Source organism: Rhipicephalus sanguineus, chromosome 2, assembly GCF_013339695.2.
Source record: "Rhipicephalus sanguineus isolate Rsan-2018 chromosome 2, BIME_Rsan_1.4, whole genome shotgun sequence".
In the NCBI taxonomy this organism is placed as follows: domain Eukaryota; kingdom Metazoa; phylum Arthropoda; class Arachnida; order Ixodida; family Ixodidae; genus Rhipicephalus; species Rhipicephalus sanguineus.
The window spans coordinates 18,061,876-18,087,077 of record NC_051177.1 but is presented as its reverse complement, the minus strand read 5'-3'; the positions used below and the strand labels follow the sequence as shown (position 1 = coordinate 18,087,077).

The following is a 25,202-nucleotide window of genomic DNA, read 5'->3' as shown; positions in this document are numbered from 1 at the left end:
GCACGCCTATGTGCGTGGCGTAGTACTTTCTTTCGGTCTCGCTCAGAGTCGGAAGGTAAGGGCTTCGAGTCGAAGCGCGGTGATCTGAAAGAACCAGCCGAATGAGTTTAAAGCACTTCGGCCTACCAAAGGTGACACACGTTGGCGTAAAACGCTCAGAAGCACTCGAAAGCGGCCAGCCGAATGTACCGTAATCCTCCGACACAAATAAATGTTTCACACATTATGCAAGGCTTGCGTTCCCATCCACACAGTGCACAAAACTCGGCATTAAATTTTAACAGTGACTACATCAGCTACATCATGCAACATGCAGCTACTGAAACGCGCTACAACAAAAATGACCCACAAGCGCGGATCGCTGGACTTCAATCGTAATGACGAAATAAGAAACACATTCCATGGGGCACTTCATAGTGTGCACTCTCGTTTCTTATTTCATCGTCATACTATGCAGAGTTTCAAACCCATAATAAAAACTATGGTCTTTTTTTTCTCACAGCTGCAGCTTTAACCGGCCTACACACACACATTCTAATTAATGGTTTCACAAAATCTGATAAATTTATCTCAGACATGAGAAAAAGAAGCATTCTTTAGAAAATCGAGCACCTCACGCTGATTACACAAATTATAGCTGAAGTGTTTGACTACTTTCAGGGCAACGATAGATGAATTATTATACAGGTTAAAAAATTTGGCACGCAACTTTCTCTGCAGTCAGTGAGTTAGTATACACACAAGAACCACAATCATTAAATCATATATGTTTATTCACAAACTGGGTAAACATGTAAAAATACATTTCTTTATGCTGTTTACGCTTAACAATCAAAGCAACAGTGCTCTTTACAAGGATTTTGGTCCTCAACTGTAAACAGTAAAAATGGACGGAATACAGGCTGAAGCAGTTAACAAGTATGCCATGTAAACTGTAAATAAGGCTGCACAAGGTGGTCATTCTTGCTTGTTTCAAGTGACAAATATCGGCACATGCTTTGTACATAATTGCTTACACAAAAGCAGTGATCGAAAGATGTACAAGGAAATGTTCTTACTGTTTACTGTTCAGTTTACGTTAAGTCCAGTGACTACGATATTACACTCAGCAAGAAAGTAAAAAACTGTGTCACAAACAACACTACGATGTGGTTTAACATAAGATCAGTTTTCAACAAACTTACTTGAACACCTCCATACTAAAAAATCACAATTCTTGGAAAAGTAAAAAAAAAATTTCATACTTGATATTCACAGAGGCACTTAAAATGGATAAAAACAATTCAACAAATCAAGAATATAAGCCACATCAAAAAGTTGTCAACATGGTGTAGAATGTCACAAAATTTATGGGACCTGGCAATGGGTTTTGAACATAGTAAATGAACTTCCACAACACTAGGTGCTACAGTCATTAATTACTCAGTCATGAACATTTGAGCTATATATTATTCCCGTAAATTTATCTTGGAGTCTACAATTTCATTTGAACAGCTGCCTGCGTGCTCTGTCAATCCCTTTCATTTTTTTTTTAATTACTCTTGCACAACATCAAACACAATGGCTACTGAACCAGTTCTCTTAAACACCATTTCTTTTCTTTCCAGCAAAAGAAAACAGAACAGGAGAAATGTCATCACTGATAAGTGTTTGCACCAGTTGGTCATGGAAAATCATCCCACTACATGTTGCCGTAGCCTCAGATGGGTGCTCTTTACCAAGATCTAGAGGTGACATCAGCAGAAAAATAATTATGGGGAGAGCATCACTGAGATTGTTCTATGCTTGCATTATGAGTGAACACAGCTGGAATGCCAAGTCAGAGAGGAGTGGAGAATAGCAAGCATAGACTATAGTAAGTAAAGAGGAGCGAGAAAAAGAAAAAATGAAATTACATGGTCTTTAGTGGGATGCAGCAGTATTGCTGCAAGAAAAACCAGAAAAGGTAAACAACATGCATATTGCAGCTGTCTGAAACATAACAATGCATCCAACTGACAAATGTAAACAAAAGAGGAAAGACACTGATAATTTGAATTTTTTAGATAGGTGCATGCATAATGATAGAAACATCACTGATAATCCCCAAGCACAGTTTCTACAGATGTGCCATGCATTGTCAGTGTCAGTCACTGTTCACAAAGCAAAGCAGTTTGCAGAAATAAAATGTGAACGTCAAGTAAAATAATGCCGACAATGCAGCCATACAGAAACAATGGTACCTTGCTGTGCAACCTCAAGCCACATGATAACAATATATTTCCATGTATACGACAAGCAAAGCAGTACCTATACATGCCTTACAATGTTCAAGTACTTACTTATGTTGAACAATTCATTGCTGCCAACTGCACAAAACATGACACAAAAAAAAAGACGACGCCAGAACGTGAAATATATAAAATAAAGAAATGAGCTTTTGTGAATATATAACTGATGCACGTAAAATGCTCAAATGATGAAAATGCAATCAGATCCTTGACATTCCTAGTTATTTGATTTGCCTGCAGTGCACAAGCTCCAAAGAATAATGGTAGTATATTACAGCAGGTCTGTAACTTTTGAAGAAGCACCAAAGAGTTCTACTCCATGGGTGGGTGCTACCTTAAGAACACAAATATGCAAAAGTGCATGCCAGTGCGAGCGAAGCAACTAAATGCTATACAGTAAAAGCTCATTAATTCAAACTCTGTTAATTCGAACTGATGCCCTGGTCCCGGCACAGCCCTGTATATTTCTACGGGGGGAAACTCCCGATAATTCGAATGCGTCTGTATCCCCAACGGTTAATTCAAACTGGGAGTGCCTGGTTTTCATTGTTCCTCACAGAAGTCGACCCAAAGTGATCATAATTTGCTGCAAAAACAAACCAAACCAAATTTACTAGAGACGCAAAACAACAAAACAGCACCATTTCTCAGCAGATGAGAATTCGGATGCTGCGCTGGAGCTCTTAGGCAAGCTGTATATGATGCTCATGGAGTCGCGACTGAAGAAACGCAAGCAAATGCAAACTACTGATTATTTTTAATTTTGATAAACACGTTTTGGAGAATAAATAACGTCATCTATTTCACATTAAGGCTCACTGCTCACATGAATGCATGTTGGCGCTTGTTTCTGGTGTATCACCGACTGATCGATTAATTCTGTTCGCTCCTAGAGCTCCATGAACTTAATTGATGAAATCACCTGCCACAAACGTGTGTAGTAGCGCCTAGTTTGCGATAACAAGTACGGAGGTGGCTTCTTTGGGTCCTGCCCGCGCAATGTGGTGCGATGTCCGTTCATTCTAGCGTGCGCCCGCTAGGTCAAACTCCGTTTAATACGAACAATTTTATAGTCCCCTTCGAGTTCAAATTAACGAGCTTTTACAGCATAAAGGAAAGCGATAATATACACACAGGCATGTATATAGTGAAACTAGACTATACTGAACTCAAAGGGGACCGTGGAATACTTCAAGATGTCAATGATTAAAAATAATTAATATGTATAGCTGAAGCTAATCTGAAAACTGCACATGTCACAGGACAGTCTCTTGAGATCGTGAAAAACAGAAATTTAGAGGTTTGTTCCTCATTGTCGTGTCGAAGGCATAAGAACAGCATTTGTTATTTACTTTTCCTCCATTCCTGCCTTTGGAATGCCTCGGTCAGACCAGGACGCCCTATCCACTCTTGCAGTGTAGCAGTCCATTTTCCTTGAAACAGGCACCGGCAGCATGCTTCACTGCATGACGATGAAGCTTATTAAACCCAATCCATAATTATGGCAGAATGGCTGATAGGGCAAGCCGGTGATTTATGTTACTTGGAAAATACAAGTGCGTAACTAAACAAAGAGTATGAGAAGACAGAACAAAAGCATAACCATTATCATTTACATTCCATCATCATGGAGTGCAAATCAAATCCCTACTATGTGAGACATCCACATTTTGAGAAGGGTGATCTTTCCTCCACAGCTTGTGCCGATTCAATGCTCTGTTTGACAGCATTTGTCAAAACAGTGCAGTCTGATAGTGTGAATATCCCAGATCATGCAAGAAATGATTGTGCATTCGAGTCAGAAGTGTACTCGGGGAGGCGTAGTGCAGCGTTAGATATATCAGATGTGAATGTGTATGGGAATCCACTAAACACATAGTACAGTGCTATACTTTGCATGCGATTTCCAAGAGGATGTTACAAGTGTATGCACAGGTGTGTGCAAAGTGGGGGGGGGGGGGGCACAAGGTCTGCCCCACACCTTGACTCAGTCGGACCTGTCCCGTCATTGTTTGATGTGCATGATTATGGCCATGCACGTTAACGACGATAACAGCAGCCAAGGACAAATGATGGTGCATTCCAAGAAGTGTCTACTCCGTAAACATTACCCCGGAAAGCCTGGCACCAAAAACAGGCTGGTGTGAGCAGCACGTCATTGCTTCATTTTCACATCCATTGTGAAGTTTGCTTCCTTCCAGACTCGATCAAAGGAAAGGGGAGCAGCTGTAGCGATACCTGGCTCCTCCAAATGGAGAGCCTTATGCATGCCTATGATTTTATGATATGAAGCATTTCATATATCCATATTCAATATACCTGGTTTCCACTGTATATGCAAGCTAGCAGGTATACACAGTTTTTACAAGCAATTTATATAAAGACTTGTTTAGATAATATATAGAAATCTCTGAAAAACTAAAACAATATTTTGCACAGCCAATTGTACTCGGAGGTTGGACAGATACAGCTTTCTATAATCTGCACCATCTCAATGATAAATCTAATGGGAAGCTCAAGAGGTTTTAGATTTCGACAAAACTTCGTGGTTACCAAGGAACGACATTATTGTCGACGATGTCGTAATTTTTCCTGCGGTTTTTGCAACAGGAGCTTTAGAATATGCGAAAGAAAAGTTTGTCTTGCTCCGCCCATGCGAGCGCGCCAACAATGTGGGCGTGGAAACCTATGTCATCTTCGGTTCCTTTGGTGGAGCCGTGCTGCACTCCGATGGAAGGTTCCCGCCGCTCATTGATCCGAACTGCGAGAGCGCTGTTTATGTAACGAAGGCTCAAGTAAGTAAGTAAGCACAGTTAAGCTGGATTACGATATCTGGAATAATGACAAACAGCCGAGCGCTATGTGAACAAGCGTCTCTCGTATCTCCCTGTGATTAACTCATGACGTGCCGTTGCCGGAGCTAATTAAGGAGGCCACGCTTCAGCAGTGCTGGCGTTGCAGATAACGCAGCACACCGAGGATGACGTCACCGCGTCCGCTCAGCATCTCAAGAAGCCCTGCGGCCACAGCCTCTGTTTTTTGCCAAAAAGTGCTATTTGCATTCACTTTTGAGAACTCCCACATCGCTTTTCGAATTCAGTAGGGATCAAACTGTCCTTACACGCTCCAACGTCTTTTTTTTTTTTTTAAGTGCATGAGCTTTCCTTTAAAGTTTCCATACCAAATGTGCCCCAACATAGTTATGTTGATAGTGAAAAGTCGTTTAAATCAATTTATTATGGCTTCCACAGTTCCAACATAATTATGGCAGCTCAACACTTTTTAGAGTAAGTTTTTATATTGTTGACCCGTATGTTACGATTATCAAAAAAAGTACCTACCTACTTGATCAGAATGCAAGAGTATGTACTCACATCAGCCCCTCTATATAGTTAAAATCCATTTCTCCACTTTGTTCAGATAAAAAGCCTAGTTTATTTCTTAACACGTTCACTGCGGCACGTTTTTTTGAGGTCCTGTTTTACGTGCGGAGTGACCCACTACTGGGCCATTCGGCATATCTTCCAGGTGCACCGTGATCCACCAGTGGGTCAAGCGCCTGTGCATGATTCACTCGCTCCAAAGAGATGGCACTGCTACCTTCACGGACAGCATTTAACTTGTTTATTTGAAAGATACAGAGCTATTGTTCACCTTTTTCGTGTAAACCTATGCTGAAATATAAAGTGGCTGGCACCAGAAAACACAAACAGACGTTTGTTTCCTCTGTTTTGCGTAAAGGCATCATGATCAATTAATCACGCAAAAATGTTTGGGAGCAGCAGGAAGAATGCACGTACATATTCGAGTGAGCGTATTTCAAAATCCGCAGCAAAATGGTGGCGAGCAACACAACAGAGAAATAGCCCGCCACTTCCCTCCTTAGAAACAACAGTGCCATACCATGCAATAAAGATATATATATTGGTTGCATTTTCAAACCATAGACTGCAGCCCATGACGGAGAGTTCTCGAGCGTGGGCCACCAGTGGGTCACACTGCACGCAACATGACAACGTTTTTATTGAATGTCTCGTGGGTCACTGGTGGGTCATGCCATCTAAGACCAGAAAAGCATTCTTCTTGCAACAAGAATTGTACCTCTGCGTTCAAGTGTGATGAAGTTATCGCATCAGCAAGCAGATGCATGCTCGTAACATCGCGGCTGTGCAAGAGCAGCACAGGCCGTGACCCACTGGTGAGCCACAATGCAGTGATCGTGTTAAACATATATTCAGGTTAAGCATCACATTGCAGTTACACAACCTCACTTTCATCCTGTGTTGCTGTGTCATCTGGTAGGCCTTAAAATGTGCAGTCGTGCTCGATACGAGTTGCAACATGCTACTCGAGGTAAAACCGGTGGCAACACTGCACGATGGCGCTGACATAACAAGCAATCTAAACACTGTTTCAAATGCTTGCATTTGCAGAACTAGTTTCCTGGTGTTACAGTGGGGCCCCTTCAACCTATGTGCTGCCACTGGTACTGAGTGCCACTGCATTGATTTTGGATTGTCACTGATGATGCAGCCCTACATCTGACACAAAGCGTGTCTTTTTTTTTTTTTTCGAAAACCGGTACAACCAAAATTCTTAGATGCATTACATAAGGTGTTCAGTGCATCTAGCTTCCACAATGCAAGTGATGAACCTGCTGCCTACAGAGGAAGACACAGATTCTGAAGGGGACAGACAAATGAGGTAACAAGTGCAGAACAAGGCATTAGCACTTAAGACCTTAAAGATAAAAGATAAAATGGTCAGCATACTTCAGCAAGATATTCAAAGTGAGGCATCACTAACTTTCACAAAAACATGCAGCCTGAGGGACAACTATCAGCACAAAAGGGGTGATAGGTCAGGAAAAAGAAATTATATGGTTAGCAATAAGTAGACATAATGTAAATTAACATAATGAAATCACCTCAATATAATGATATATTTAACTTTGTAACTTCATGTCTGCAAAACACTACATATTTTTAACCTCAATATAACAAATTGTGTTTAGTCCCTGTTGAATTATTGATGAGTTCATAATTTTGAATGCAAGTTAAATAAAGTTTGAAAAATAGAAACATATAGTGAAATTTCACTACTGCCACGAAGGAAGAGGAAGGTAATGAAATGACTTAAATGCAGGTGCCAAAGGTCGAGTGAGTGGATTACATGGGGTCGTTTGTGAAAGCACCTACCAAATCGCATGCCACATGACAGTGTGGTCCCCAAAGCAAAGCAGCATCTCCTCAGGTGTCTCCAAAATTTGACACCAGATCTCGAAAGTCATAAACTGGCAAATGCGCTGCTGATAAGAGGCACTAGGGGGGACATGTATTAGCACGTTATGAAGTGCACACTTTATACCTTGCACATCTTTATGCTAAATATGACGAAACTATATTCTTGGCCAAAAGGGCAAACATTGTTCACTTGTCATATTGAGGCCACATACTTTCCTGCCACTTACAAAAACACAATGTTTCTACGACTGTTCATTCATTTCAGGTTTTTTTCCGTGGTAATACCACAACACATCTAGCTATACTGGCTTGTAAATTGCGACCATATATGCACATATTTCAGCTAAAAAGGGAGCAAAAAGAGCCAGAAGTTTACTATTATGCTGACGCTGTGGACAGTGAGCCCTTGGCACTGGTTGTGGACTGGAAGCTGATGTTGTGTGGGGTCATGCTGTGAGAGTTCTTCATGGAGTCAATGGAATGATGAGACACAGACCGTGATGCATTGAGGCTGCTCAGAGTTCCAAGCTGAAAATAAAGCACGGAAGAACAACATTGGCAAAAGCAACAATGTTGGTATTTCCTAATGGCTACTATTTCTCAGTAAAAATTGCTTGTGCAGGTTATTTTCTCAAAATCTGTCCCACTGTTATCGTATCAGCACTGCCAAATAAAGCTATGCATCCTGCACATCCTTAGAATGGATCCATAAGCCTAGTAAACTAGGGCACAGTATATATTGACATTTGTTTTATTGTGGTAGCAATTATAAGGACACTCCAGGCACATTTTTGCAATCACCATCTGTGTTGGCGCCGCAGTGAGGTTATATAGAGCACAAGGGCAATAACATCCCCTTGCATGTTGTATGTTCTATGTGCGACTGAAAGCGTGTGAGGGCAGCTGACAATCGCACCTCAGAGATGAAGTGTACCAGCTGCCCTCCACTGCATAATAGTAGGTCCATAAGGGACCCTGGAGGGGGGGGGGGGGGCTACATGGCTTCAGCAGTAACTGTGTACTTTGATCAACTGGGCACGGCGGCACGCATGCTATCTTGACAGAGATTAGTAGACGGCTTGTGCCTTTGTATAATCATGCTCAATGCGACTTGCAACACGGCAGCACACGGCCTCAAGGGCTCCAAGATGACTCCTGGCTTCCAGTAGCCCTTATTTCCACAAGTAAATGCTGTACTCTCACTTGGGGATGATCCCAAATGAGAAATTATCATTTACTTGTGGAAATGAGGGCAAGTTGAAGCCATGTGCTACTTTTGAGCTCGTGGGGCCAAGCACTCCCATGTTGCAAGTCATACTGAGCCCAGCTGTACCAGCCCTGTTTGTGTTGAAGCGATATACAGCACAAAGGTCACTTCACTTGCTGCAGCAGGCGTTTTTTTGAGTTACGCCAGATCAGATGCTAGAGGTGTTAGCTGCTTGTCTTACTTCATACAGTGAACTTTCACTTGAGTGAACTTCAAGGGACCCAAGGAAGTATAGTTCACTTAAATGAAAGTTCACTAAACTGAATATTCACAAGAAAATGGAACAGCATTGCACAAAGCAGATATCGAGTCAAAAGTGTGAAATCCAATTTATTTTGAAAAGATTTCTGTAATTTTCATTTGGACTGGCACCCTTAAAGCGCAAGAAGAGACAAAGCTGTCAAGAGAGTCTACGTTTCTGTGCACTGCCTCTAGCACAGCTTGTTGCTGTGACACGAAGTCTCGCAACTTTCTAATATATCCTAATATGTCCAGACGCTGAAGGATTTTCAGCTTGTCTGATAGAGACAGCCGCTTCCATTTCATTGAACTCATATGAAAGTGGGCACATAGCCCACGAACTGTGCTGTTGTTACCCGAAAAGAAGGTGGCCAAACAATACCGATGAGACACAAAAAAAAAAAAAAAGAGAAAAAGAAATTGACGTGCACGTGGCTCGTTTTCATCTCCCGCATGACAGCTTTGCCCCGGCGGCGCTGCATACACAAGCGATGATGCACCGCCGCTGATGGATAGGTGATTTGGGGGCGGCGCCCATAGGCTACGTCAGTGCTGCAGAGCTCAAAAACTTCGTTGAATTGATTTAAAAAATGAACCCGAGTCCACGGATCAAGTTTGTTCAACTGAAATATTCACTACTGAGAAGCTCGTTTAACTGAAAGATTTTTGCATAGAATGCATAGGAAAATCGTCGGAGATTTAATAAAAGTTTGTTATTCTGAAATATCTTGGTTAAACCAATGCTCGTACCAGTTAGAGTTCACAGTATAGCATTCCAATTTGTTGCTATCGAATTTACTAATTTGCCCTTGTGGTGAAACTGCGACTTCATTCTTTTTCAGTGTGACTGGGTTTCACCGTCTAAATCTGCTATGTGTGTTTTCATTCAGTGCAACCTATGGCTGAATGTATCGAAACCTTGAGTGTTTTTGACTGTAATGTATTATAACTAGATTGCATACATGACACGAATAACTGAGCACATTCAACAAATTATGCGAGCACTAGTGATAATGCTAGAATATACAATGATGCACCCTTGCCTCCCCTTCCCCAATTCGATGCTACTAACTGACCGATTATTTCCACCTCCAGATAAAACTTGCAAATTTACATGTGTATGGCATGTGTCATGCACTCGGCACAGCATGTGGTTGGAAATGACAAAGAAATAAGTGGCAAATTATAAAATACAAGCAAACTTATGGGTACATTGCCACAAGTTGGGCATGTTGGTATTCCGACTTGGAAAACATATGTAGCACCAGCAGACGAGGACACAAGTTTACACCAAAGTTCACACACCGCTTCGAAGTGGTGCAAACTGTGTTAATGTACCATCTGTTTATTTGATGGACAAGGAGATGGCCACATTAGAAAGCTGTATTTGATGCTTGGAGCAGGTCTAGCGCCACTGTGCATGGTATATATAGGGTACTGTGTTGAGCAATAAAATTGAACTTAGCGCATTGTGTTGTCAGCATCTTCCTTGTATCCTTGTTTGCTGGCACTTCAGCAATGAGTGCAGTCACTTCAGAAATGCTGCACGAAGTGTTTAAGCTTAGCACATTTAAGTCCCTGTACACTGTACAAATTAGCATGTTAAGATAAAGCTTTTTGTGCCGAACTGGTTCGTGAACCAGTTCAATGTGGCAGAACGGTTCGCATTTTAATTTTTCAAAACTGGAACTGAGCTGGAGCAAAGTGGAGTACACTGAACCAGTAACAAACACACTTGTTTTTCTCACTTGGATGAGTACAAATCTTCGATATAAAGTGAGCTGTAGCAAGGAGGCTGGCTTACAAGACCCCCCTCTCAATCCCGGGAGCTGCAGAAATTCTTATACTACAGAGAGCTTTGTTCCATAAACATGGACAACACACACATGAAGCCTGAAAGAGCCATAAGTTACTGCCATACAACTTGTGTTATCCAAGAAAATCAATGAAGGGGCTTTTGGAATTCCAAACAACTAAGAAGGTGGCAAAAGTATGTTAAAGTAAGAGTCCACTGAACTTGCATAATAGTACTTTCAACAAAACTCATCTTCCATAAGAGGAATGTTTAATGGCAACTGCAAGGCAGTAAGCTAATTACAGTACCTCCATACGAAATAAATGCCCAGTATCACCACAACTTCTAAGTGTTGCAACATTGTGTATGAACCCATACAGTATCTTGTGCTGAAAATCCTAACATTTCATCTTGCAGCAAGCTGACATCGATGTTCTACTCATTAAAACGCGACACAAAGTTGCTGCAAATGCACCGGCTGGGTCACTAAACATTCCTTTACTGGCAGAGGCTCTTGCCATAATGAATCTCAACCAAGAAAATGCTACACTGAACTTTAGTCAATTCCATATCTTAGTTTCACTGAACACTTCGCACTTTCTCAATGCACATGATATGCCACTTTAAAAAATGGACGTAACGAAAAACACCAACTTCCAAGCAATGGATGGAGTGCATTACTAGGAAGTTTGTTGTGCCAGCATAGAATTTTCATTAAGTGCCAACTTGTGCTTTTAATGCCATAGATGCTCCCTAAGCAGACCAGCACACACATCAAGGCATCAGGACGGCACCAACTAGTATATTGGGATTACAAGCACCTGAGTAATGACAGAAGGAATGCACACTGTTTTCACATCAAAATAGCCAAATCCATACGGATTTTTCCCTTTCCTAACCCTTCTGCTACCTTGCAGGATTCCACAGAATTGATTTGCGGAATATATGTTGAATGGAGTCATCTCGTCATTTTTCTGATCGTACACTGCAAAAGCAGGCCTCTTAGGAGCAGCGCAATGTACATTACCAGCTTTTGCTCTCGGCAGACAACCCCTTTGCATATCGCCCACGTATGAGCTCATCTATGATGATCATCTTCCCAAATGCTAGGCTGAAAAGCTATTAGTGCTCATGAATATGCTAAGCCTTCTGCGTTATACTGCTTCGAGACTGCTTATATGATACAAAAACATTTCCCGAGTCGTTGCACAAAGCATAACGAGATACCACTACCAGCATTGTTGCTGCTTTCCCACACTCATGACAACGTAGAATTTCCATAAGGAGTGGACACACTAAAACTACCTATTCTCCCATAATCTGGTAGGGCATGCATTCTTTTCATGTACAGTCAATGTTAAAAAAGCTTATAGAGTATATGCTGCAAAGAAAAGCTAAAATGCACTGTATGCAACTGCACCTGCAGACTGCAAGACAGCACAACAATGTGTTAGCCACACAGTCTAGAGCTGACTGGAAATCTACTATACTTCTTTTACAAATCTCAAATGAGGCAATCTTTAAATGTCAATATGTTTCAGCATTTCCCTACTGTTGAGTGTGTACGAGGAACTTCGAACACTAAATGTTACGTGGCGTGTGCGAACTGCAGTGTGATTGCACCTATGTATAAATAATGACGCCAAGGAAGGTATAGGGGATGTTAATTGCACTGTTTTTAAGTGTATTGTAACAATTGTGACATACATAGTTGTGAAGAAAGTAAAGCGGACGAAAACACAAGTTGCCGCTGGCAGAGACCGAACCTGTGACCTTTGGATTACGCGCCCGATGCTCTTACCAGCTGAGCTACAGTGGCATTCGTCCCCCCCGTCCACTTATCGGGTATTTACAGTAAAACCTCGGTGATATGAATCTCGCGAGGTTACCAAAAATATTCGTATCATCCGAAATTCGTATCACCAGAAAACATGTTAAATTAGTATGCCACAAAAGAAAGTTGGCATACGTTAAATTTTTGGACGTCAAAGATCGTAATTGTACTCGTAAATATACGGTGCGTGCACGCGTGTGTAATTAATGAGCCAAATGTGTTGTGACCCATGACCGCTAATAGCCCCTTCCCAATCTTACTACGCTTTTCTGCATGACACTAGAGTATTGCGGCAAAGGTGACTTAACAAGCACCTTGCACATGATAGATGAAGGCCATAAAATTTTACAATCACGGTGCTTTTTGAGAGACTTACGGCCGGGCCCACGCAGTCGGCAGGTTTGCTCAAAATTCGCGAGTCTCTCGTGCAAATCGGAGAGTTGGCAGGTGTACACGCACGTTGCTAGGTCACGGTGGTCTAGTGGTTATGGCGCTCGACTGCTGATCCGAAGGTCGCGGGATCAAATCCCGGCCGCGGCGGCTGCATTTTCGATGGAGGCGGAAATGTTTGAGGCCCGTGTACTTAGATTTAGGTGCACATTAAAGAACCCCAGGTGGTTGAAGTTTCCAGAGCCCTCCACTACGGCGTCTCTCATAATCACATCGTGGTTTTGAGACGTTAAACCCGAGATATTATTATTATGTGAGGGCATGACTTGCATCAATCTGGCAGGTACGTGTTAACACAGTACAAAGATGCCGCTGCCTTGAGCATAACAGTACGCGTCAGTGCGTTGGAAAAAAAAAAAAAAAAAAAAGAAACGCGACGTGAACGCCATCTGTGATCTAAACGCGAAGGCGCATAAAGGCCTCCAAAATTCGTGCGCACAATCTCGGAGGTAACAACACACCGTTGACGATCGCGCAGCGTGCATGCCCGCACCCGCCGCGACTGCAGCGTCTTCCGCGACAGCGCAGGCAGCACCTGTTCATACCTGTGCGCTAGCCTACGTTCGTATCAAACGTCACGAAGTGAAAATCGGTTAACAACAACCGTATTCCAATACATTACAGGCTAATGGGCCTTGGCCGGTACCAGAAAAAAATTCGTATGACCCCGAAATTCGTACGAGCCATGATCGTATCACTGAAGTTTTACTGTATGTGCGTGAAAACCCTGGGAGTGTTAGTCAGCACCACTCCTAGGCATGATGGCAAGTGTGGAACACTCTTTTATTTTTGTCAGATGGTGTCACGTAGCACGTGAACATTTAACGAGTGGACAGCTGACCAGTGAGCCCTCGCATACTACCTGAAGGCATCAACTCTGCCGGGACAAGACCCTCGCTATGAATGAATGAAGGAAGGAAATGTTTGAGGGCTCGCTTCTTTGTTTAACACAACCTTAATGAAAACCAGCAGAAAACCAGCCAAGGAAGGTATAGGAGACGTCAACTGTGCTGTTTTAAGTGTATTGTAACAATTCTGATATAGTTGTGAAGAAAGTAAAGGGGACGAAAAGGTCAGCTGTCCACTTGTTAAAGGCCCATGTGCTACGTGATGCCATCTGGCAAAAACAAGAGTGTTCCACACTCACCGTCATGGCTAAGAGCGGCACTGACTAATACTCCCAGGGTTTGCATGCACTTAAATACCTGATAAGTATAGACGGGGGGACAACTGCCACTGTAGTTCAGTTGGTAAGAGCATCGGGCGCGTAATCCGAAGGTCGCAGGTTCGGTCGCTGCCCACGGCAAGTCGTCTTTTCATCCACTTTACTTTCTTCACAACTACATATCACAATTGTTGCAATGTGCTTAAAACTAGGGGTGTGCGAATACCGAATAGTAAGTCTCGAATCGAATACCGAATCGAATTGAGAAAAAAAAAAGCCGAATATCAAATCGAATATCGAATAACAAGTTTATTTAAAAGAAGCACAAATGTTTACAAATTCTCATGCAAAAAAGCAGCTGTTGTACGTGATCTGAGGTCAACTTCTCCCTCCGGGCCGTGACAATGTTACCAGCCGTCGAAAACAACTTTTCACTTGGTACGCTTGTTGCGGGAATGCCCATGTATTTCATGGCCATCTTGCACAATCCTGGGAAGTGCTGCTTGCCTGTTTCTTTCCACAATGCTAGAGGGTCTTGGTCCTTGCTGCAAGTGGGCTCTCGAAGGTACCGCTTTAACTCCTCGATGCTGGCTGTTTCGGTGGAGCGTCTTCTTTCTGATGATGTTGCCAGCTTCTCAATGCTGTCCCAGATACTGCTGACACGCTCCTTGTGAGCTGTAGATGTCGACGCTTCGACACAGTCACTTGATTCTTCTTCTGGAGGGAGCTGCAACTCCGTTCTTGCAAGCTTCAAGAGCCTTGTTTCCTGGAATGTTTCAGTACAGAAGAGGTTCTTAAACCTTGGGTCACAGGCGGTTGCCAGCACATACTTTTTTTGCTCGTCCTGCCCTGGAAACCTTGTCCTCATGCTTTTCAGCAAATTTCTAGCAAACTCTCAGGCGTCATCATTGGCCAGTCTTTCAGAACCATCTGTGTTCCATACAAAAACGGTACCACTGATGACAAAGCTGCACATTTGTGGCCACTAAGATCTTTGGTCGCCGATGCGATTGGTTCAAGAGTGTTGACTAGTCCAGCCACAGCTTTACCCTCCTGTGGTGCCAGGTTGGGCACAGTTGTCTCAGAGGTGGCCAGCTCCAAACAGATGGCTTCCTTCAGCTGAACAAGACGCGAGAGGATATCGTGCTCACTATTCCACCTTGTTTCCACGTCTTGAATGAGTTCCAGAACTGAGAGCTCCACTTGTCGCTGGCAGTCCTTCAGTCTTGCCGCAGCTTGGGCACTGTGTAATGGCCAACCATTGTGAGACACTTCTTGAGAATGGCAAACACTCCTGCTGTTTCTTCCTTGGCATCTTTTATAGCTAGTTGCAGTGTATGGCCCATACACTGCATTGGGACGCAAGAAATACCCCTAAGGGCCGCGCAAAAGTTTCGCGCATTGTCCGTCACCACACAGACTGGCACTTTCTGCAGTGGCAGCTCCCAGTTATCCATCATTGCTTGCAGGTGCTCCAGGATGTTGCAAGCAGTGTGGCTCTCGGTCAGGCTCCGGTTTTCCAACGCAAAGCTTCTCATCTCGAAGTTGGAGGTTAAATAGTGGCAGGTGAGGCTGATATAACTGTGGTTAGACCTCGACGTCCACATGTCACTTGTCAACGAGATCGACTCTACGCCTTCCTGGAAGTCCACGTGCATTCTCTCCTTCACAGCCATGACTGCGTCTCGGTAAAACTCCGGGATGATTGTCCCATAAAACGTAGTGCGGCTTGGTATCTTGTACAAAGGCTCCATGTGGTTCATCAGCTCTTTGAAACCCAGATTTTCGACACAGCTGTAAGGCTGGAGGTCGAGCGCCAGCATTCGGGCAATCCTTGTGGTTATTGCCGTTCTCTCGCGCTGCGACAGGTCCTTGCCCGACTTCAACGTATTTTTGATGAGCGGCTGTGCTCCGTCTGGTCGTCCTTGCTTACCGCTGTCTCTCATGAACACACTGTGCAAAGAAAAATGTTTGTTCTTGAGATGATTCGCAAGTGCCGTCATCGTACTCAATGGCGTGCGAAGTTTAATGTCACAGCTTTTGCACGTTGCCTCTTGGGCCGAGTTATTTACGAAATGTTTCCAAATGGCACTTTTCGTTCGTTCACTCATGTCGCACCTGACCAGCAGGACCGTCGGACGACATTTTCCGGCAGCTCGTGCGGATACAATTTGGCAGCAGGTAACGTCGGCGTGGTTTCCAATTGCGAGGGACTCGGTGGTTTCGGAGTTCCCGGAGAAATGATGCAAACAGCCAAACAGCACGGAGCCAGCGGTTGGATTGGATTGGATTTGTGGCCCCACCCTTTGTAACGGGTGGGCATCAACCGATGCCCTGGCCTAGAGGACTAAACAATGAAATTAAATTTAAAAATGAAAAAGTTAAAAAGCGCATGCAGGAGTGGTTACACACGCGTTAACTAACCACCACTGATTACGAATATGTTCACGAGAAAAGCTTCGACGAGTCAACGGGGAAGTTAAACAAGCGCCACCTCTATCCCATTTGAAAGTAGAAGAGAAATTGGGCGGCTCTGCGGCTGAGAGGTGGTGTGAGTGCCGCCTGGCCAGATGAGTGGTGGACAACTGTACGCCGAACTTGGGACCTAGGCTGCTGTGTGCGCGTCTCCTGCCTTCGTCGTGTGCGGGTTTTACTGATTCGGTTTTTTTTCTTTTTCTTTTTTGAGGCCACGACACTGAGCATGTTCCCCCTTTGCAAAGAGGCAGGCCACTACTACATCATCATCATCATCGGCCGCGCAGCGACGCGACGCAACCAATGCTGCACGCCAGTAATGTTCTCTATGGCGGCCGTGGTGCGTGGTTTTGCGGTTCGTAATGGCGCGCTTTTCTTTTGTGCTCGCGAACTGCAGTCTGTGATTCCTCCCAAGTGTATCTACAACTGTTGCATGTGTAGGAAGTGAGACATAGTGCAGCCTGTGCGAGCGGCACAAAGCTGTCTTAGTTGAGTTTCGCGGCGCGGATGTGTCGCGACCACAATTTAATCTGTGTGCTCTCAGGTTCGTGACATTCAAACTTTGTGTAGTTTTGAACAGACTGTGCAGTCTCAAAGTATTGTATGTGTTTCACCAGCCAACCAAACAGACTCACCGAATATATCGAATATTCGAGTAACCGAATAATTCATATTCGATTCGCAAGTCGAACTATTTGACAAGTTGGAATTCGATTCGTATTCGTATATTCGAGCATTCGCACACCCCTACTTAAAACAGTACAATTAACGTCCCCTATACGTTCCTTGGCGTCATTATCTGCTGGTTTTCATTAACATTGTGTCATACAGTACTATGTACATGTATACTCTGAGGCTTAAGTTAGGCTTGCATACAGAAAATGTTATCATGCTCACCTTCAGTTTTGCCATATCCTCAAGCTTTGTGATGTCTGTCAACTCTTGATAATTAGAATACACGATAAGCCAAGCAAATACCTGAAAAGAAAAAGAAAATAGCATGTAGTAGCAAGTCCAGATGACTGTGCATCATCGCTAAAAGAAATATTATGACATTTTGCTTTGTGAACACGGGTTGCATACAAGTGTATGTGTGCTACTCCCTTTTCGTGCATTTCAGACAGAATGCTTTAGAAATGCTTTGACTGTGTGTAGGTCTTACAGTTCACTGGCTTAGCACATTCTTTTGTGGCCTCATGGGCCCACCTTTCCCATGTCTTTTGCCAGTCTTGTTCAGCTCTTGCTCAGCACTTTGCAATGACTTCGGAGTCAGTCGACTTGCACTTGGCTAGCCACCACTTTGCATCCTTCTCGCTTCGCCTCTTTTGATCCTCTGATGAACCCAGTACATGCATAGCGCACAAAGAGCCCATAGCAACAGCCAGAGGAGGTCAACCCAGCCATGGCAGGACTAGAGGGAGACACAATACAAACGCCCGGAGTAGAGGGGAGATGAGATGTGCACACCCTTGCCATGTCTCCCCTCTAGTCTGGTCATGAAAGCGTGCCTTTGCCCACACTCCTTCTACACAATGCTATGCCATCTTTCTCCTCTCAACCCTTTACCAACTGGTTCTCTCACAAACACAGCAATGATGATATGAGTGTGCGCACCGGTTCCTCTGCTGCGAGCGAGTCAAGTGGCAATTCTTTCGATTTGGAATACTGCCCAAATGCCAAATTGTGATCGGATTCATTGGATGTGAGACATCGAAACGAGGAATTTCTAACCTGTTTGAAATCGGAATCCAACCAAGGAGCACTTTCTAAGAAATGGGCTCAGAATAACGATTCTGACTGGCATAAATGTGACAGCATTCTGATAAGCACGTTCTTATAAGCCTGTGAAACACATGTATTCCAATGAACATGGCTGTTTATTACTAATATAACCTCATTTCTTACTTCTACCTTTATTATTGACAAATAAGCAACGTATCTATGAAACATTTTGTTTCACTTTATGGTCACTAAAAACTTTTGGGTGATTTGTTTTCGAAATAGGACATTCTGAAGCTTTTAAATCTGCAATAAAAAGATATACTCTAGGAAGTCGCATTTGGTAAAATATTCGATCCTCAAGGGGTAAATTACAGTGAAAAAGTGTTGCATGGTTCTTTTATATGAAGTGAAAGTGATTGCGTGACAAATGTAATGTTAACAAGAGCTATGAGGTACCCACTGCCTGCCAATACTGTAAAAAAAAAAAAAAACAGTCCTAACAGATGTCTGGCAAACGAACATAAATGCCAGACTCATACTGACGCTGTACCTAAGCAATATGGCCCAAAGTCTTCAAGTTTCCCCTATCATGCTGTTTAGAAAGCTAAGACCGTCAGAATTATGACTGCTGAGGTGACAAAGGACTTACATTTGCAGCAATCAGAAGAATCCAGATGATGAGGACAGCCTGATGGTAAGAGTAGTACAGGTCCTAAAAGAAATAAACGCAGTAATGGCACACATCACTGAACCCATTTATTTGCTTAATTACTGCCTCGTCAAGGTCAACAGGCATTACGACAAACACTACCACACAAGAGAGGTTCAAATAGCCCCCCACCAGATGACATTGCTAATTATGGTTATACACTGGATGTTCTAAGGCACCATCCAGGGATTCCTATCCAAAAAGAATTTTTTCGGATTGCAGGAGGTGGGAGAAATTGAATTGCCCTGTTACCACGTCGTCAAAAGGCGGCTGTCAGTGCCAACACCGACGCTCTTCCCCTCTAATACTTGACTAGTGCACACAAATGACATTCTTTCCTTACCTTCTCCTGTACCAGGGCTCCTGCATATTGTTGCAATGCCGAAGCAGCATCATGACAGCATCAAAAATACAGTAAACCCTCATTATAACAAAGTGAACGGGACAGCAAAAAAAATGTGATATGAGTGGTAATTTCATAAAAGCGACTAATCAAAAAGCTTAAATCATGTTATAACTGTGAGGAAGTTTAAACGTGAGATATTTACGAAGCAAACCTTTACTTAGGTGTAAAAAAGGCCATTAGCTTTGTCTCATGATTTTGCTGGGTGCGAGCAATCCCCCCCTCCAATTTGCTCACACACTGCATGAGGCTGTGATTGCCGCCCATGCATTCAACTCTGTCCTGCAGCAAAAGGAGGTACTCCCGAGTCTGCGCCATTGTTTGCACTTCATGTGGCTATTCGACCATCAGCTCTTTGTTGGGGCCACCAAGAACAATACCAACTATTCCCGCATCCACAGCTGGGATGGCAACAGTATGACCAGCGTCAAACAACGCAGATTAATCAAAGTTGTCTTCCAATTCTTCACTGGCAATTCTATGCCCCACCTCATTGAGATTGTTGCAACCCCAGTCATCATCGTCAGGCTCGCAGGGCACCCAAAAGCCGGCATGCACAAAGCAGGCCACAAAAGAACACGCAAGGCACACATAACGAAGCACTCCAAAAACATGCATCCCCACAGCCTGCAGTAGTCCAGCGCAGATCCAGACTGCGTGCACATTTGGCACTGAAGTGACTGGATCCACTGAACGCTGAACTAAGCGACCCCCATTCTCCAACACAATAAAGTAGCATATGGTGTGGGCAGTGCTGCTGAACGCCAGTAGTGAAACTTGCAGGCGAGTGACCTTGAACTCGCACGGCATGTGCTGCGCAGAGTAGTACATTTGTCTGTTTCATAGTGCACCATTTTTTGCCGCGCTCACCTGCCCCGTGCCACTGGCCTCGAATGTGGCTGCAGCAAGGAGGCAAAGGGCGATGCCATCATGGAGGGAGGAGGATTCAGGCTTCTGTCAGGGCTAAGGGCCTATTTATCCTTAAGCCGCACTGCTGCCACACACCGAGTGGATGGCCACCCACCCATCTTTCTTTCGCCTCCCGCCCCTCTGCAAAGTGAGTGCTGTGCACACGGCTGTCTGCAAGTAGTACTGCTTTATGCCAGGCATCATATGGTAGACGGAAATATTGGGAGGAGTGTACACCCGTTCTTCCACACCCTGGCTATTCCCCTGGATACTTCTGTTGTTACGGTGACAAGTAAATGTTGCCTTGTAAATGGACAAGACACAAGAAAATACAAAAGCCACTTACATTGCAAATAGAACGGAAGATAATAGCAAAGAATCTCCATGCAGTGAATGTGAACATAATGAACAACCAGGGGCGAAACTTGGCCTCTTTCTCCTGGAAGACAGAAAACAAAGATTTCACTAATTTTATATAAAGTACGTTGTAAAACAACATTTGAAATACCAAATCTGCAATGGGAACATTCTATAGCCTTTACGAGTGTTATTAGGTACCCAGAATAGATAGCGTTTACAAAAATATTTGCATGAGAATAACGCTAGTGCCACAAACAATATTCTCAGGTAAAGATCAAGGTGTGTTGTGTGCCACCTCATATAAGTAAAGCAACAAAAAGAAAGTGACAGCGAAAGACCACAGCACATGCATTTCCATATTCACGTTGGAGCTATTTCTGGAAGTCACTATATTTTTATTTTTGGCATTATGAAACACGTCTCTCCATGGCAAGAAAACTGACAAGACATAGCCAGATACACAAGATGACACAGTGTCCCATCCGTTATTGCACAGTAAAAAACTATGGCCATAAAGCAAGCAACAGACTATCCCACCTTAGTCTCCTGATCACTATTTTTGGCACTTACATGCAGTTTTCTTTTTCTTCATTATTTCGTTTCAAGTGTCTTTTTAGGCTACAAAAGCAAGCAATGACACCTGAGGTTTTCACTAGTTGTTTAGTTCAGACACTTAACACAAAGTGAGTAGCAGACAAAACTTTCTCTTTTGCTGGCACCGTGCCTTGTAGACATGTGATTCGAGCCATTTTCCACACAATGTCACTGGTTGCAGTAAGACTGATAACTGGGCAAGTTGGTATGCATCCATATTTAAAATTTTTTTAGTGCACACAAATGACAAGGACAAGAAAGAGATACAAGGAAAGAAAGAGTTAAGAGTTAGCGCTCGTGTTGTCTTTTTCTTGTCCTTGTGTTTTGTGCGCGCTAAAAATGTTTAAATATGGTCACTGGTTCCCAATATTAATGCACAGATGCAACATTATAATGTTTCCATACTGATATCAGGTCCTTTCTGCTGGGATGTTAGTAGTGTTTCCTAAAAAGGTGGCAACCAATGTGCATTCACGTTTTATAAATACTTATGAGTCACACCTTCAACCAAAAAAGATATTAGCTATCACTGCTTTCAAGTTCATTATTTAAATGTTTTCAGTGGTGGAAGCAGGCTCCAACGTTTTGGAGCAAGGCTGGGAGTAGCAAAATAACTGTTTCGGTGCAGATCAGGGAGAGCAATGAACTATATCAAGAGACCAGTCAACCGTCTCCAAAAGCATCAACAAAAATCATGGTATTACAACTTAGTGTGTGAAGGGCCATCATAAGAGATCTTTGTTTTCTTAGGGCACCCCTTAGGCCCTAGAGGGCTACATTCATGAAAAGAAGTTGGTAACATGGCTTCCGAGCGTACCGTTCTTCTTCCTTACAATGTACTAAAAAGCTTCAGAATGATTGCTGAAGTTAATATGAAGAAAACATTATGAAATGGGCATCAATATATATATTTCTAGTACAAAATTGTGAGTTCACTGCAAGAAAAATGACACATACAAAACGCCTTATGTAGTTTTTCAAAAAGAAAAGAGAGACAGAAAGATACATATGTGAGTAGAACAAGATACACTGAACTACATACAGAGTCTCACATGAGCACACAAAATTTCCAGTCAGGTGCAATATGTGCACAAATATTTTCTTAAAAAGTCACGAAGCCAATCACAAAAGAATTCATGAAGCCATATTAGACAAGAAGCCTTACCTTTCTCAAAGCCATGACCATCATGACAGAAGTGACCAAGAGTGCAACGCTTATCACAAACGAGATCACAGAGACAGTAATGAGCAGGTTTCGAACTGAAAACAAAACAATATTTTAAAAGGCATGAATAACAAATCAATGAAATGGTGCTCATGTAATCGCTCAAAAGAAAATAATTTGTTCATGTTGCTACTGCACATGTTCTCAAAGGAAGAAGTTAAACTGAAAGCACTATGTATCTGCAATAACAAACAGGCTTTAGCTTTAAGGTCTGTTCTTTCACCTTCTTTCATTACACAGCCTTCTAAACATCAAGCAGGGTGTGCAGCATGTTGCAATTTACTTCCACTTGGTATACAAAGGTGACAGACCCTTTATGCAATCACTAAAACGATAAAGAATTAGAAAGAGACAATGGCTTTACTGAGTATGCACAATCTCTTTGCAAACTACTGTAAGGCCAACAATCCAGGCTTCATTAACTTACATCATATTCTTCACCAGTCATTTTGGGGATGCTTTCCCTTTTACATGATGAGACATACAGTGCAGCATCTCATTAGTGTGGTATTGTCAGATGATCACATTCGGGTACAGTTTCACTTTTGCAAGACTCCACTTGGTTGGTTAAGAGCGCCTTGGCATGTGTGGCTGACAGAGTTCCTGGCACAAAGCCAAGCATCATGCCTTGGCACGGTGCCAGTGACACTTTCATCCAAGATACCAAGAATGTCAAAGTATTGCAATAACCAGGAATACCACTCTTGAAGTGCCAAGCATCCAGTGTAGTGAAAACCTCAGTTCACACTAGAAATAATGCCCAAAAAGTGATGCATCAGGATGTCCCCAGTACTTGTTAATGTGATAGCTGTTTTCACTTTGCAGGGCTATTTCATATCATTCCAAGATAATGCAATGTTGATATGTGATAACAGATGAAATGTTTTAATGACCACAGAAGTTGAACATGGATGCACTGATTTGGAACTGCAATGTTTTGTTTAAGCCATGCTGGTGAAAGAAACTCTAGGCACAACTACTTGGTCTTTATAAGCCATATAACAAAACTGGCGACAGTACTTTCTTAATGTTGGTAACTGCTGGACAATTCCTTGCATAATAATAATCAGTCACATATTCATAAACACAGAACAATTCAGTACAACAAAGACAGCAGCAGTGAAAAGCCTAGCGAGAAGAGGACAAAATGGCATGGTGCAGTGTTCAACAGAACATCAGAAGACAAGAAGCAAAGGAAATAAAAGAGGCAGAATCACACCACAGTGCTTGACATTTTTAGTAAAACTACAACGGCATTTGTCACCTCTTTTTAATCTTCTTCTGCAGTCGTCTTTTCTTCGTGCTTTAGCATTATCATGGAATCAAGCAACTTTGCCCAGTTTTCAGTTGTTTTCAACTTGACATTATTATGGATAAAATTGTAAGATTGGATTAAGTTTCATGGATAATTACATGCATATAGAATAACCCTTAGCAAGTGCAGACCAAGTATATCGTCAAGTGTTTAGGGATTAAAGGCGAAGTGAAATCAAGTGGCTCTAGTAAGTGTGCAATCGAAGCGATACTGTGCGAAGGTTCCCATGAATGCCAATTTTTCAACTCTTTGCGTTACCCGTCCTAAGCACGCCATTATAAATCGCCCACAGCTTCATTTTCCATGACACTACTCACCATGCTGGTTGCCGCTGTACACGAATAAGAAGCTGAACCCAAAGTAGCGGTAATGTGTCGAGCCAGGAGATGCCTCCGCAAGGCAGTAGACGTCAAAGACTGCCAGTGTGATCATGAAGATGCTTTCCACCTAAGCGAATGCCAGCAAAGTTAAGCCAACAGCATGAACCCCTATCTGGGAAGCACTACTGCGAAGTTTCTGTCGTTGCTAAATCAACAGCACAAGTCGGTCAGCCGACTGTTTGTCACCGGCGCAATGTTAATTACCCGACAATTTCAAACGAAAATCAGCAGCCGACTCATTACTGCTGCCACTTATTCGTCCGTAGCGGTTTCATCGACATGTAACGCAAAGCACTCATGAATACAAAGAAAATGCACGATCAACACGCCGCGCAGCGCTAAAATGCGGTGCTGTCCAGAGTGACCTAATTTAAATCCGTTAACGAAATCTCAGATTGCAACTAACTCGCCATCAATGGGAAACTTGGATATAATACATGCGTACCTTTGCACGGAATGGAACTTTAAAGCGCCGTAACATTCCTAGACATGATCGACCACTGAACCGAACACACCCAACATTACAGGCAGGCTGATGACTTACGATGGAAAAGATTCCAGCGATGTAACTGCCGTACTGCAGGTCCGTGAAATATGCTGTTCTCAAGAGAGGACGCCGATGGTACCATTTCTGCCGAGATCGATCTAGTACAGAAGGCATGGTTTCAAAATTCCTAGCGAAATACTTCGAATGTCAAAGCAGCACACCAGAAAACGGGGTTGTGGTGTTGTTGTTGCTTGGGAAGCGGATGCGGATGTGACACAGCGGATAGGCTCTTGGTCAATGCGGCAGACGTCGCTGTCGTCGGAATACTCTGAACAGGCCACTAGAAGCCAAGGTATAGC

At 43.1% G+C, this 25,202-nt stretch overlaps 1 protein-coding gene across 2 annotated transcripts; it reads right to left on the bottom strand.

The window, feature by feature from the left end:
* Positions 1 to 762: 762 nt before the first annotated feature.
* On the bottom strand, positions 763 to 25,129 carry LOC119382470 (uncharacterized). Of its 2 annotated transcripts, XM_037650177.2 has the most exons (8): positions 24,901 to 25,129; positions 24,294 to 24,423; positions 22,602 to 22,696; positions 20,829 to 20,921; positions 19,111 to 19,173; positions 17,637 to 17,717; positions 7,890 to 8,041; positions 763 to 3,732 (listed from the first exon to the last, which is right to left on the bottom strand). In XM_037650177.2, exons 1-7 carry the CDS (start codon positions 25,015 to 25,017, stop codon positions 7,892 to 7,894), a joined length of 729 nt encoding a protein of 242 aa, XP_037506105.1. In that variant the 5' UTR covers positions 25,018 to 25,129; the 3' UTR covers positions 763 to 3,732; positions 7,890 to 7,891. The 2 variants fall into 2 exon arrangements, with proteins under 2 accessions (XP_037506105.1, XP_037506104.1); XM_037650176.2 differs by having other exon boundaries at positions 763 to 8,041.
* Between the last annotated feature and the right edge of the window lie 73 nt (positions 25,130 to 25,202).